The sequence below is a fragment of the Geospiza fortis genome, unplaced genomic scaffold (genome assembly GCF_000277835.1).
Source record: "Geospiza fortis unplaced genomic scaffold, GeoFor_1.0 scaffold121, whole genome shotgun sequence".
Lineage (NCBI taxonomy): Eukaryota > Metazoa > Chordata > Aves > Passeriformes > Thraupidae > Geospiza > Geospiza fortis.
Window position 1 is genome coordinate 2,522,152 of NW_005054346.1, and position 14,702 is coordinate 2,536,853.

General features: G+C 35.4%; 1 protein-coding gene across 6 annotated transcripts in view; it reads right to left on the reverse strand.

The window, feature by feature from the left end:
• CSPP1 (centrosome and spindle pole associated protein 1) overlaps window positions 1-14,702 on the reverse strand; it is a 67,588-nt gene that overhangs the window by 46,118 nt on the left and 6,768 nt on the right. For 2 of the 6 annotated variants that reach the window (XM_031058642.1, XM_031058639.1), the window contains exons 4-9: window positions 11,735-11,835; window positions 11,035-11,058; window positions 8,525-8,605; window positions 5,977-6,078; window positions 1,988-2,166; window positions 1,721-1,870 (exon numbers count right to left, since the gene is read on the reverse strand). In XM_031058642.1, coding sequence (XP_030914502.1) covers window positions 1,721-1,870; window positions 1,988-2,166; window positions 5,977-6,078; window positions 8,525-8,605; window positions 11,035-11,058; window positions 11,735-11,835 — 637 coding nt within the window. Of the gene's footprint in view, window positions 1-1,720; window positions 2,167-5,976; window positions 6,079-8,524; window positions 8,606-11,034; window positions 11,059-11,734; window positions 11,836-14,702 lie in introns of all 6 variants that reach the window. The other 4 variants (XM_031058638.1, XM_031058637.1, XM_031058640.1 and 1 more) reach the window with 3 other exon arrangements.

Here is a 14,702-nt window from a genome sequence, read left to right on the forward strand (position 1 = left end):
ATACACTACAGAATGGAAGAAATTTTGAAGTTTGCAGTCTCTTCTCTGAATCTCAGCAGAAAACAGACAATCTTGTTCCTCTTGTCTATTTAACCACTGTTTCCATTTGCTAGTCTTTCTCAGAAACATTGAATGAATACATGCTTTTTAGAAGCACACCAGAACACAGTCTGAAACTTCGTAATAACACATTAGAGTCTGCCTCTCCCAACTACTTCCAGACATTTCATTTTTTCCACAGACTTACTTCCTTTACGATTACTTTTTTTAAAGGCTGAGAAAGAATATCAAGAGCTATTTTTGGAGAAAAATTATTCTAACTCTCTTGACATTTGAAACTGGAAAAGAAATAGGAGTTTATTGAATTCAGAAAACACTTTTCTAGTTGAAGAGCATTTTCCCTCCCCCCAGTTATTAATTTGCATACTATCCAGAAAATTATCCCTGTAAACAATGACTCAAAAGATCATTTAAACCATCCACCAGCAACTAACAACAAAACATAATAGTAATATTCAACACTGTTGAGAATGGTACAATTTGTCTTTGTTTTCCTAGAAGTGTTAATTCTAGAAAAAAGAAAAAGTGTTCATTTTGCCTTGCAGAGGAAGAACACTGGTGGTTCCTTCACTGAAGCAATTGCAGGAAAATAATTCTGGCAACAGGCTTAACACAAATAAAAATAATTACAACACTCATGTTCCCAAGACCTGGAAAGGGAACAAATTAACACTTCTAAAATATCATTTGAAAATTTATTTACAATAAATTTACTGCTTTATTTAGCTGTATAAACAAATTTCAAGTTTGGTGCTGTTTTGCACCACAAGCCATCTGATTTTGAAAGCAACCAGTTCTTGCAATGGAATACCTAAAGGTGGCCAGAATGCCAAACTCTGGATGACTAGCAAAGCTATACTTTTGTTTTCTTTTAAATGAGTAAGCTAGAAGAGAAAGATTAACAATTTATGTCAAAGTAACCCAACTGACGTAGCAGTTAACACAGTAAAGACTATTTAATACTGAACAGTACAGAGTATCAGTTTTCTCCCTGAATGATTTATGTAAGACACCCTCTTTTGTTTGGTTTGGGCTTTCGTAAATGCTTATTCGAACTGTGTAGTTATTACAGAGATTAGCACCTATTAAAACCATCAGGATTTGGTTCAACTACACAGATGTTTCAAGCCTGTCATTTAGCAAGACATGGATTCAAAAAGAGGATTTTTAAAAAATAGACTTTTACATTTTTTACACATAGTCATACGTTCCAAAAATTGAAGTTCAAACCAATTTTGGAATCTGAACTGAATACTGACTTGCTGTAACTATTACAGACTAAGGAAACAGAGGTAACATTGGGTTCTCAGTGCAGGGGTTTGCTTTCAAATATATTTTCTGGCAAACCACTCTTCATAAAAATGAATTGTGGACTGCTGCTTCTGGGGTAATTTCTGTAGTATCCTTGGTTTGCTGTGATAAATAAAATGCCTCTTAATACATGTATAGTCTTAGCAAATGATCCAATAATTCAACATTTTTTCTATTCATTATGGCAAAGGTCCTTTTTGTTAAGTACAAAAGCACTTACAAAAATCCTGCTCTCACATGGGAATCTTCCCTAATATTTAAAGTGAGTAAACCATGGCCATCAGCAAGCACTACAGAAATAAAGGAGAAAACAGAATAGCAGAATAGAGATAACAGAATTTAAGAATACCTTTCAGCATAAAAAACCCGGGGAGTTTTTCTGCCATAGGTGCTTTCAGATCTAAATCTAGGGTCCATTTCTGCATTTGTCTCAGGATCATAGTCCACTCTGTAGTATCTTCTACCAAAATCACCATCTTCATCAATTCTATGATGCTTCCTAGTAGGAATTACAGATTGGCTAGTAAATCCATGATGTCTTTGATTGGGAACATCCAAATCCTCATCAAATCTTTTATTTAATAGTTGACTTCTCAATTCAACCTCATCATCTAACCTGTGGTACCTGTCTTCCTCCATCCATCTCTTATTTAGCAGCTCTTCACAGCGTTCTGTGGAAGTAAAAGCATCCTTCTTGGGAGGTTCTGCACCTGGATTACAGGGCTGGACTTCTGCATGTAATTCTGGCTGGAGCCTGGTAACAGCAATAGGTGTTTTATTCCTGTGCATCTCATTCTGTTTAATGGAAACAATATTGAGAGTTGAATATAAAGAAATCACATTGAGTAAAACCTTAGTTTTGTATTTCTTCAAATAAACCCAAAACAAGAAGAAAGGCAAGAGGTGAGCAAGGAAAATACTCCAAGTGCTTAAAATCTAGGGTCTTATTCATTTTTCTTGGGGAAAAACATGTAGTCTTCCTTTTATCTAATGTCTCTCAGAAGAAAGGCTATCAATACTGGACAGATCTTTTATGAACTCCAATCTGACCTTCAGTTTTTTAAGTGCAAAGAAATCAAAAATCAGAATCAAAAAAACACTTCAAACTTTACTTCATCAAGAGACTAGGTATCTTCATTCTATCCAGATTTAGGCAAGTCTGTAATAGTTCTTACCTACAAGCACAGCCTTTTAACCTGAGCATTTCTTAATCTACTTCTTACTCCTCAGGAAATGTCATTATGAGAAAGGATAGTGTGGTGGTGTTCACAGGGGTCTCAGGATGAGGGAAGAGACAAGAATCTTAACTTTATGTTTTAGAAGGTTGATTTATTATTTTATGATACATATTGAATTAAAAGAAAATTATATACTAAAACTCTACTAAAAGAATAGAAGAAAGGATTTCATCAGAAGTTTAGCAAGGAATAGAAAGGAATGATAATAAAATCTTGTGACTGACTAGATAGTCTGAGACAGCTAGACTGTAATTATCTATTAATTAAAAACTACTACATGAAACCAGTCAAAGATGCACTTGTTACATTTTACAGCAACAGATAATTATTGTTTACATTTCATTTCTGAAGCTTCTCAGCTTTTCAAGAGAAAAGATCTTAATGAAAAGATTTTTCATAAAATATGTCTGCGACAGGATAGTTAAGCAAATAAAAAACAACCCTATGACACTCTGGACTAGTGTTCAATACACAGTCCTTAAAAACACAATGGTTTTGCATAAACCCTGTAGTATTTCTATGTACTAATCTTTGATCTATTCATTCCAGTATAGAATAAAGACAACACTAACTCATACTTTACAATACTTAATGAAAAATAAATTAAGGATGTAAATGACACCAAACTGGAAAGAAGGATCAATATCCTAGAGGATATGGCTGGCACTCAGAAGGGTCTTGACAAACTGGAGAAACATGCTGACAAAAAGCTCATGAAAATCAACAAATGCCAAGGCAAACCTCTGCATCTGAGACAGAACAGTGACATGCACCAGGACAGGCTGGGCCCTGAGCACCTAGAGAGCAGCTCTGCAGAAAAAGGCTTGGGTTAATCATGGGCAAGCAGCTGAGCATCAGGCAGCAGAGCATGCTTACAGTGGTGACTGCCAACCACACCCTGGGCTGCAGGATCTGCGCAGGTCAAGGCAAGTGATCCTTCTCTGCTCAGTATTTATCTAGTATTTAGGCTCTGGTGTAGTGTGCCCAGTCTCTGCTGATGACCTGGAGAAAGTGCAGAGGGTGGCTACTGAGATGGTATCTGAGGTATTAAAGGAGAAGCTGACAGAGTTGGGTTTATTCAGCCTGGAAAAAGATTAATGAGGGTGTGTACAGGACAGAAGGAACTAGTAATTGCAGTCCCTGTGTAAAAGGTGGTTAGAGAGATACCAGTATACATGGTTTTCAAACAACCAACAGCCACAGTTGCAACAAAGAAAAATTCCAATGGGATACAGAGGGACAGAAGTTCAGATCAAGCAGTTAAAGCAGTGGAACAAGTTGTCCAGAGGACTGTGGACTCCCCATCCTTTCAAAACTCCACCAAATAAAGCCTGACCAGCCTAACCTAAACGGTGAACATAACACTAGATAGTCATAGGATAAATCCTGGTCTAAGTAAACTGTTGGATCAAATTTTGGACATCACATATATAATTTGACTCTCACTCCAAGTTAAATACCCCTCAGAGATGGCATAACCCAAACAAATCCTAACCATTTTTTTCCCGTTTGTTCTTTTCTGATAGTAAAATTGTTTCTAACCAGAATAATAAAAATGCAACTTAAGCGTCCAAGTGGATGACAGATAAAGCAAAAAGAAAAACCCTTGATAGACTTCATTAGGTAAGTCAGCTTAGGAAATGTAAGTGCCCAAACATGTAGAAAAATTTTAAGAGATTTTTAGATTCAGTTGCACAAAAATAAGCTACACTTTTGCCAATATTTCCTAGGGATCACTGCTGTGTAGCACTTCAAACCTTGAAGAAGGAAGTAAGAATGAGATATTGAATTCCAACATCTGAAAGAAGCCTGAATGCTGCCTTATAGATGCCTTCACAAATTAAAACAGTTTTCAACTATATGAAACTCAAGTGCACCTGAAGGAAAAGATGTTAAAGATGTTTCTCATGAGAAAACAATCTCTCTAGACAAGAAACATTCTTCTAGACAGAAATTACAAATACAGGGGGATTTGAACTTGCCAACTGTTGTAAGGAAGACAATAAACTTCCAGCTGTTTTGGGTACAAATACAAGGTCTTTTATAAAATGAATGACCTAGCTTTCACACTACTGTACACTTTAGAATTTTCATATTAAAAAGAAGTGGAAGGACTTAAACCTTTCTTCTAAATCTTCTAAAAACTTTCACTAGATAAGAGTCCCAAATTATTACAGTCTATCACTAAACAAAAATATTTTAAAAAGGAAATTTACCTATTCTAGACAAAACTTTAAAGTTAAGATCAATCTATTGCTTCCAGATTACTAAAACAAAGAGTCTCACAACAATGCTAATCAGACCTAAAAATCCCACTGGCTGTTGCACTAGTTTTGGTTGGGATGAATTTCTTCATAGTAGCTTGTGTGAGGCTATGTTTTAGATTTGTGCTGGAAACAGTAGTGATAAGACAGGCATAATTTAATTCCTACTGAATAGCACTAACACAGTGTCAAGGGTTTTTCTGCTTCTTACACTGCCCCACCTGCAAGGAGGCTGCAGGTACATGGGAAGTTGGGAAGGGACACAACCAGGATGGATGATCCCAACTGACCAAAGGGATATTCCACTCTACAGGGGGTCATGCTCACCATAAAGGAAGGGGGACATTCTGAGTATGCCATTTGTCTTGCCAAGTCACAGCTGCACGTGACAAAGCCCAGCTCTCCTGAGGATGGCTGAACACCTGCCTGCCCAGGGGAAGTGAATGAATTCCTTGGTGTGCTTTGCTTTGCTTGTGGGAGTAGCTTTTAAATTACCTATTAAATTGTCTTTAACTCAACCTACACTATTTCTCACTTTCACTCTTCTGATTTGCTCCCCCTTCTAACAGAGGGGGGTGTGTGTATGTTCCTAGCTGCTTACTGCCATACAAATCAAAGGCCTCAGCTCAGAACTGGACTAGACTATGTCTAGTTCACTTTCAGCAGTAAAGACTTCTTGATTTTTATTCACAAATGTACAGCTCCATATTCTGTATGGCTGCTACACTTGCCTGGTTTTCTACATGACAGAGGAAAAAAGCATCTACAAACAAAAGCTAAGGAACACTATGTGGAGTTCAGTATTTCATTCAAGTAGATAGCTTTTTTGGACATCACTTTTATCATCAAAAACAACCCATGATTTGCTTCAGACACAAAAAACTTCAGAATAATGAAAGCGTTTGCTTCAGAATCAAGCAAATGAAAGCATCCTTCTACCATATAGACATGATGGAAGCAGGAATCAGAAACTGCACCATATGAGTTGTAACCAGGACTTGCTTAGATGCATTAATAAAAATGCAGCCTAATTAAACATTATTTGTGTATTTTGTCTTACTTCGTACGTCTGAGTCAATGATAAGATTATAAAATTGTATTACCTCTCTGTTTTTCTTCCCTAATCTCCTTAGCCTTTCATTCCATTCTTCTTTATCCCTGAGATATTGATTGTACTCCTTGTTTCTTTCAAGTCGTAGTCTCTCCTAAAACAGGCATTGAAAAGGGCATCATAATTTTGCATTTTTAGTAGCTTTTAACTTCATAGAACTGCAGTACTAAATGAATAAATGCAAACTGTGTGTTTGCCCCGCCTCCCCCCGCTTCACATTCTTTGTGATGTACAAGAAAGGCTTGAATTACTTTGAGGTTTTAGTTCATTTTCTCTTAGCACAGCACTTTCTCTTAATCTGAAATCTGTAAGTAGAAGTCAGCTTCTTGAGCACAAAGTCTAATCCCCAGAGACACCACTGTGTATCAACGTCCATCTTTAAAACCAGGTAGGTTTCCTCCTACTAAGCCTATTCCAAAATTTACCAAAGCTTCACTCCAACAATTAGGAGTTCTAATTTCCAATCTGAATGTATTTACAGCTGATTTTCAAACATACAATTTCTTTCTTTAACATTAGTTGTGACTTGCCCCCATCACAATTAAAACAGGATAACAAATACAAGTGTAGATAAGATGTATCAATTACAGTTTGAACTGTTGAATTCAGACAAGCAGTTAAATAGATTGCAAAAAGTCAAAAGTGTGAAGAATGCAAGGAAAATAATGAAAAACAGGATTTATGCTTGTTGTCCTAGCTGCTTTTGCAACATGACAACATTCATAATCAGCTTTCTCAGGCCCAAAAATGTACATGAATTGTACATCAACAGCCTGATAATATGAAATACAAAAGTCTCCACATAAAGCAAATTCTAATTTGTATTATTTCTTGATTTCCCTGTTTAGAGCATGGGGTGTCTCTTATACTGTCTCATTCCAACAATCCTATAAAGCAAAATAAGAGAATTATACTACAGTATTATGAATGAGGCTCTTTTCCACTGCAGCATTTTACAATAATAAAGCAAAAGTATTTACAAAATCTGAGCATCACACATAAATTCACTTTCTCATTAACAAATTTCAAACAAAAATAATTTATATCTCAATCACCCCATAAATACGAGATTACTAGAAGTTTTGCAGATTAGACTAATCTTCTCCAAAACTGTTTCATTTTTTGGGTTTTTTTTCCAAGAAAAAAGTTTTCTATAGGCTTTCTAACAGTGACAATACAAAGCATGCAGACAGCCATGAAAGCTGCACTTTCTTTAACAGATGGCAAAACACTCAGCAGAAAATTCAATATGCTATGTGACTGCACATTTGACCTAATAAAGCAAACCAAAATGCAAATGTTAACCTCTCAATATTCTGCCCAGAGGCCAACAGATTAACAAGGCACGGTGTGACATCTCCTGGCAGCTTTTAGGTTCTGCAAGAGCAGCAAATAGATGTCTAGAAAGGATTCAACACACCTGCACAGAGCTGATATGATATAAAGCCATCAATGATAACACATGTTTCCAGTACAAATACACCTTTAATTTCCACAGAATTAATCAAACATACTTTATTTTTCACTGCTTCAGCACACATACTTGCAAAGGTTAATACAAAGTTCATGAGAACCTGAAGCTAACATAAACTCGGTACCCGTGCATGCTGCCCCTAAGGAGTGTTTTTCCCCTTCCTGGGTGTTTCATTCTTGCTGCCTCCTTTTTACACTTGTATAACTTGGAGTTCAGGGCTTTTTCGTAAAAGCAATTTTCACTTTGAGTTCTCACCTGGCTCCTCCTCCAGCCAAACCAAGAGCACTAGAGGGGCAGAAAGTTTAAGTACAAGGGCAAGGCCAACCCATGGCACAGCAGAATTCTTGCACCAGATTGCAGTGACAGCATAGCCCCAAACACAGATCAACAGTGCAACTTGAAGGCAACAAAGGTTAAAAACAAAATAAAAAAACCAACAAAACTTCCAAAAGTGCAAATGTCTGGACCTCCTCCAGCAAAACAGGTTATCTTATTGCCTTGAATCTCTGCAGTGCTATGACCAATCTTAACAACCAAACAGTACTATTTGTCAGAAAAAATATTGATAAATTGTTGATAAATTACAATGTTTCTGCTGATTCAACTTCATGGATCAATTTACAAGCAAACACAAGAAAGAAACGGGGGCTATAAGGCCAACAGCATGAGGGCAGAGATCAGCTCAATAGCGATTACTGAAGAAAACCCAAGAGCAACCACTAGAGGTTTTGAACAGATCAAGTGCTCTAAAGGTGTGGATCAGAGGCAGCAAACCTCAAACTGGTATCAGTATACAATTATATCCACATAATAAAAACCAAATATCTAAAGCTTATGAATACAGGTAAGCTAGAGTCAACATTTTTTTTAAAAATTGAAACAGACTTTTATGAGAATTATTACTAATTACCACCTCCAAGAACATTCATTTGTGTAAAAAAAAAAAAAAGAAAAAACCCAATCAAACAAAAAAACTTAAGTGGAAATATTTTTTCTGTAATAGTTTTAACATCCAGGTACATTTTCAAGTTATACTCCATTTAATTAATTTCCTTCACATATTTACCTTGGCAGATCTTCGCTCATCAATAGGAAGAGATAATCCCTGAGTATATGGATCTACTTCATCAGTAGTCAGATAATTTTTCTACATTAAACAAAAAATATAAAAACATTCAATACATTTTAAAATACCAAATCTTAACTCATTAAAGAGTTGTTAGGTATTATATTTTCTGAAGTAATTTGAGCAATTTGATGAAATAAAGACTGAAGACAACCTTCACATTATGAAAATGTAGGATGTTCTTGGAACACATAAATGAAGTGAAGTCAAGGAATGCAGGAAGTAAATGTCTTTGTCAAGTTTTAAGCTTGAGTTTGAAAGTGTTTGTCACTTCTCCCATGTTGAACTATTTCCAGTATTATGTAAGTTAGTCTCCATATTAAAAAACCCTATTTTTATTCAAAGAAACCCCACTCAGTTCTTTTGTAGCACAAGCATAAGCGTGTGTACAAAAATAAAAGGTATCTTCCAATACACTTCCTAACTCAAAATAAAAAATTATTTTTTCTAACAGCAGAAAACATATGTCTACCTCTTATTTGGACAGATGGAATTCATGCTGACAGAAGCACACCTCTATCTCAACAGTGTTTTCCCATCAGCAGTGCCCAAATTTTCCAGGATAATGACCCACCACCAAACCTGGTCATTTCTTATGGAAATCAGCCACTTTCAGAGCAGAACTTCCCATCACAATCAGTATGTTGTTCTTCCACAGAGATCCCTGGGCCACAGCTTGGGACCTGGGCTGTGCAGCAGGTCAAAGGACCAGCTCTTCAAACCAAATACCAGTGCTGATGCAGGCTGTTAGAGTGCAGGTCTAGAGGGTTTGTCATAATCACTCCTTTTTTAAAATCATACCCAGGCTATTTCCAGTCAATCATATGTTTCATAAATCTGATTAATAAAAAAGTCATCTTTTTGTGTGTCAGGAGGTGAAGAGGAGGATGGTGAGATATCGTATTTCACCAGCATTGTTTTCCTTTCCTTATCTATGTTGCAGTGTGGCCTAAATGCTTAGAGGAATGTCAAGAAGTAAGAGCTCTACCTGCTCCAGTACAAACCTACATCATTATAAATGATATTTCAAACTAGACATTTAAAGATTTAAGGAATTTAATAATCATGCAAAGATATTTAAGCACCAAGACAACTAGATTTATATGGAAAACCAAGTTATTTCTATTAGAAAAACTAAATAAATTGTAATCCTCATTATTAAGTAATTCTTTGCATGCATTTTGAAGACATCTCTAGAGAATACCTCTGATCTTGCAAACATCTTTTCTAAAATCAGAACCTGATATGGAAACTGCATTTTTCTACATGAGCAAGACTAAGCAAGTTATTAACAAAAAAATTATCACTGTGAGAACTGCTGAAAGTTTCACCAGTTCTCTTAAGGTGGGAAAAAGAAATTAGATTGCTATCTTAGTTCTTCCTCAGTCCTTACCAGTTTAATATAGCTAACGTGTACTAGACCAAACACACAAACAAAAAGACCTTGTAAACCTTGAAGTCCAATTGAGGACAAAACATTAGAAATTAATGTAAAAATTATATTATTTGGGTGCTTTGGTGATAATTATGAAACATGAAGTTTTAACATGATATTCTAACTTTGAAAATAATCTGGAGTTTTAAATTAAACTAGAAAAAAAATTATATAAGGATGATTTTGGTTAGAGGATAAGAATACAGTTGCTATTGCTATTTAAGAATTCTAGAGCATGCTAATATAGAAAATCTGTATCATATGCATGTTATTCAAAAGCCCAGAAAAAAAACAGCAGACTGTGTTTTTACTGCATTACCTCCTGGTCCTTTACTGATGTTGCTCAGTCTGAACAATTTGGATGGACAGCATTCGATCTCAAAATTATAGATACACAAAAGTATAAAAATATTTTTTAAATTTAATTACAATTAATTAAACAAAGCTTGTAGAAATAACAAAAGAGGTGTTATTTTTTCCTCATAATGCTTGTTTGTATTCTTGCATTCTGGCCAGTAGGTGCTCAATAACTGGCTCTGCTGCTCCCCTAAGCACCACTGATGAGTTGAGATAGGGAAGAAAAAAGCCCTGACTCTGGTTGTGATGACATATTTAATATTTATAGAAGTTACTATTTTATTCTAGCTTTATAAAATATGTATACCAAGAAAAAAAAATCTGAACTCTACTGCCTACATAACTGATAATCCTGGAAGCAAATGTCTACTAAAATAAAAACTATTGTAGAGACAGCATTAGACAGCAACAATGGCAACTGCATAGGGAAAAGTAAATCAACAAGCGTTTTAAAAACTTATGAATGGAAAATTATATATGTAAGTATTCATTTTGCACAAAGCAAGCAATGCTGTTAGTCACAGCTAATCACCACAGCATGCATAAATGCACAAAGCACAAATAAAAGTAACGATTTTTTAAATTCCAAAAGCATAAAGTTTTCAAACAAAGCAAAAAGCAACTAATTTTAAAGAAAATAATATTAAAGGCACCCTACCTTTCTTTTTGCCTGTGAAATTCCCTAAAATCAGGGAAAAGATACTATTCAAAAGGAGTCTTTGAGTCAAAAATATTTGACTTAATAAAAGATACTTCCTTTCTTACAGCAAACCCATTCATTCATTTTAAGAACTAAAGACACTGGTAAATAGTATTTTCTTAAAACAGAAATTATTTGGTTCCTTTTTTTTTCTGATTCATGCAGAGCAGCTACAGAATATTCCCAAGATGATGACATTTCATACATATAATTTCAAATTTAAATTTATTGTGACATTTAGTAGATCATGTTAAGCAGAACATCAAAGGTTTTTCTTTCTAGAATTGAAAAGAAGCTGTCAAATGGAGTCACACTAAGTACTTCTTACCCCAATTAGAGACCATAGAATACATAAGTACTTCAGGAAGTAACAGCTTTTAAATTCTTAAAAAAAAAAATACAAGGAAGAAGAAAAAACAAATATAGAAAGTCATATACTAAATAATATGTAGTCACATGGCAATGAAATCTGTAGAAGCCTAAAATACATAAACAAAACGTTTTGAAATTACTTCCACTCAAGTCTTCAAAATCAGCCATTGCTCATAATGAACGCCTCCTTAAATTTTTTTCTACATATATTAATCTTCATTCAATTAAATGAGATAATAACTTCAAGAGACTCACTACAGTCAAGCAACCAGACAAGACACCTTACCTGAGAAAGATATCGCCGGTAATCTTGTCTAAGTTCCTCTTTGAGTTTATGTTTTTTTCGTTCATATTCTTCTCCAAGAGGTAAACTCAAGCCATAGTCACCTGAAAGTTTACACCATGAAATATCATTATTTACTATTCTGCATCAATACAAAGCAAAAGCTACATCTGGATTTTTATTAGACACAAGCAATAAAAAAAGAATTAACCATAGAACCAGTAATAAAATGACAGTTGAAAAAAACACCTTCTCTGTATGAGTAGTAGGGTGAAAAGCATAAAAATTAGACTGGTATTTGTATAGTTTTCCTCTCATCCTTACAGTTTTTCTTCCCATTACCAAAAAAAAAAGGCAACATAAGCTGAATTTATTTGAATATTGTACATATTTCTTTTGCCAATGTATGTTTCCAAAGAAATCTCCTTGTGAGCTTCTAAATTATTCTGATATTTTAAAATTTGTTTACCACACAATGGAAAACATACTTCCCAAATGAAAGCAACAAGCTGTTTGTTTAGCACGTGAAAAATTTGTTTGCTCCTACACAACTAGAGGGAATCTGACCATATGATAAAAATAATAATCATTTTTCTTTCCACCTCAGTAGACCCAAACCACATTAGTACTTTTCGGAGATTACTCATTGCAGCTCAGGTCTCATTGCAGCTGCACTCTTAAAATATAATAAAATATAATGCTATGCAAGCTGTTTGCTGCTCCCAAAATGCATTTCAAAGTACTTTATATTAAACATCCTCTATCCCAGCAGCCCATCTCTGCAGTCACTTTCACCACTCTCCACAGAGTAGTGAATTCCACAAAATCACAAAACTAATGACAAAGACTACAACTGGGAGTGAGTGTATGTACTATTATTATTTCATATTGTTTCTCTAAAAGCATTTCTACATCTCATGATCGATGCAAAATTAGTAGCAAGGAGTAGAAGGGGAAGAGAGGAAATTCAAGACTTATTCTTAGATCAGTCCTGATTTATTGCAGGGTAGTTTGTTTGGCCTGGCTCAAGATACATTCTGATTTGTTCTATCCTCATGAGCCAGGAAAACAGTGTGACAGGGAAGAAGTGGCAAACAGGAGTCAGCCTGATACTCAGAACCAAAGGACCCAATACCTGATTAAATATCTCCTATGCTATTCTGAAACAGCCTGCAGAGTCCAACCATTAACCAAAATCTGCACGGGAACTTCTTCCCCAACCTTCAAGTTCCTTTTCTCCTAATTTTGCACATAAGGTAAGTGTGAGTTCCATTAAAAAAATAATGTACCATTTCAAACTTCAGAAAAGGGGTTATAAAGCAGAATAGAATACAGAAGAAGAAATAGTTTGTTTCAGCTACTTGCTCTTGCCTTTTATTTTATGCCTAATTACTGTTGAATTAATTGTAGAAAACCAAGAAAAATATAAAAAAGCAACTAACAAGTTGGAGGAAAGATTAATTCAGTAATTTCACAGATGCCACTGAAATTCAGTACGAAAAAAAAGGAGAAAAGGAGTGAGAATCCAGTGCTTTCATTCAAATATGTGAAGTTTTCAAACAAAAGGTGGTTTAAAATTAACTTTGTTGCAAAGAACTTTTTTTTTTGCCACAAGAAAAGCACAGAGATAAAAATTATGGGTAGTGATCTGGAGGATATTTGAAAACAACCCATTTTAAAAATTTACTCGGAGAGAGCCTAGCAGAGCAAAATCACTCCAGTTAACATACATTCAACCTGATTTCATGCAAACTTTGTCCGAATTCTTCTGACAAATAAAGAGATTTACCTTCTTTTTAACTGTTTTTTTTTACTTTTGTTTATTCTGTGTTTGTTGTATCTATTTGCCATTTCACATTCAATTAACCCTAAATAATCACACTGACAATGATTGGTTTTAAATGTTATGATTTTAAATGCATTTTTACAAAAACACTTCCACATATGTAGTGTTGAGAAATAATGCAACTTCATTCAGTCTGAGACTCAACATTACTGCTAGAACTACAAAACATACTTCATAACTACCAAGGAACAAGTCCCATCTGATTTAACCCACAGGTAATTACAGTGCTTTAAAGCAGAGCAAGCCAGTAATATCAGCAACCATCCATTTCAGCACCCAAATGATTATTATAGAAAGTGCTGGGCTTGGCTGGGGTAGTTAATTTTCTTCATAGTAGCTGGTATGGGGCTGTGGTTTGGATTTGTGCAGGAAGCAGTGTTGACAACACAGGGATATTTCAGGGATATTCCAGTTACTGCTCACTCACACTTCCTGCTTCTTACCTGCCAAGGAGGGGACTGGGGACACACAAGGAGTTGGGAGGGGACATGGCTGGGACAGCTGACCCCAGTGCATAGGGATATTCCATTCCATATGGCATCACACTCAGCAGCAAGACTAGGACGGAGGCTGGTAGGATCTGCTGCTCAAGGACCTGGGCACCAGTTGGTGGTAAGCAATTGTTTCACATTTGCATCTCCTGTCCTTCTTGAGTTCTACTTCTTTCTCTTTGTTATCTGCCTTTTCATGACTTTCTTTTTTCAATTATTAAACTGTTTTTATTTCAGCCCATGAGATTTTTCACTTTCACTCTTTCAGTTCTCTGCTACCACCCTGCTGGTGAAAAGTGAGTGAGTGGTTGTGCTCAGTTGCCAGCTGCAGTTAAACCACAACATGGCAACCCCTGCTTTTTCTTTTCATTTAAGATCACCTGAATGCCCCTCATCTGTAATACTTCATTGTGTTTGTATATTCAGGTGTCAACAGCTAGGTGAAATTCACAGTAACAAACACAACATAACATGCAATTATAGCTCTCCAACAAGAAATAAAACTATTTTAATATTAATAAAGCTTAACTGTCTGCCACAGCCAGTGGGATACTACCTTTTGTGCTCTGTTTTCTGTATCATATGTTTCCTCAGTCTAGAAAAGAATTATCAACACCAGGAACAACCTGCTGAA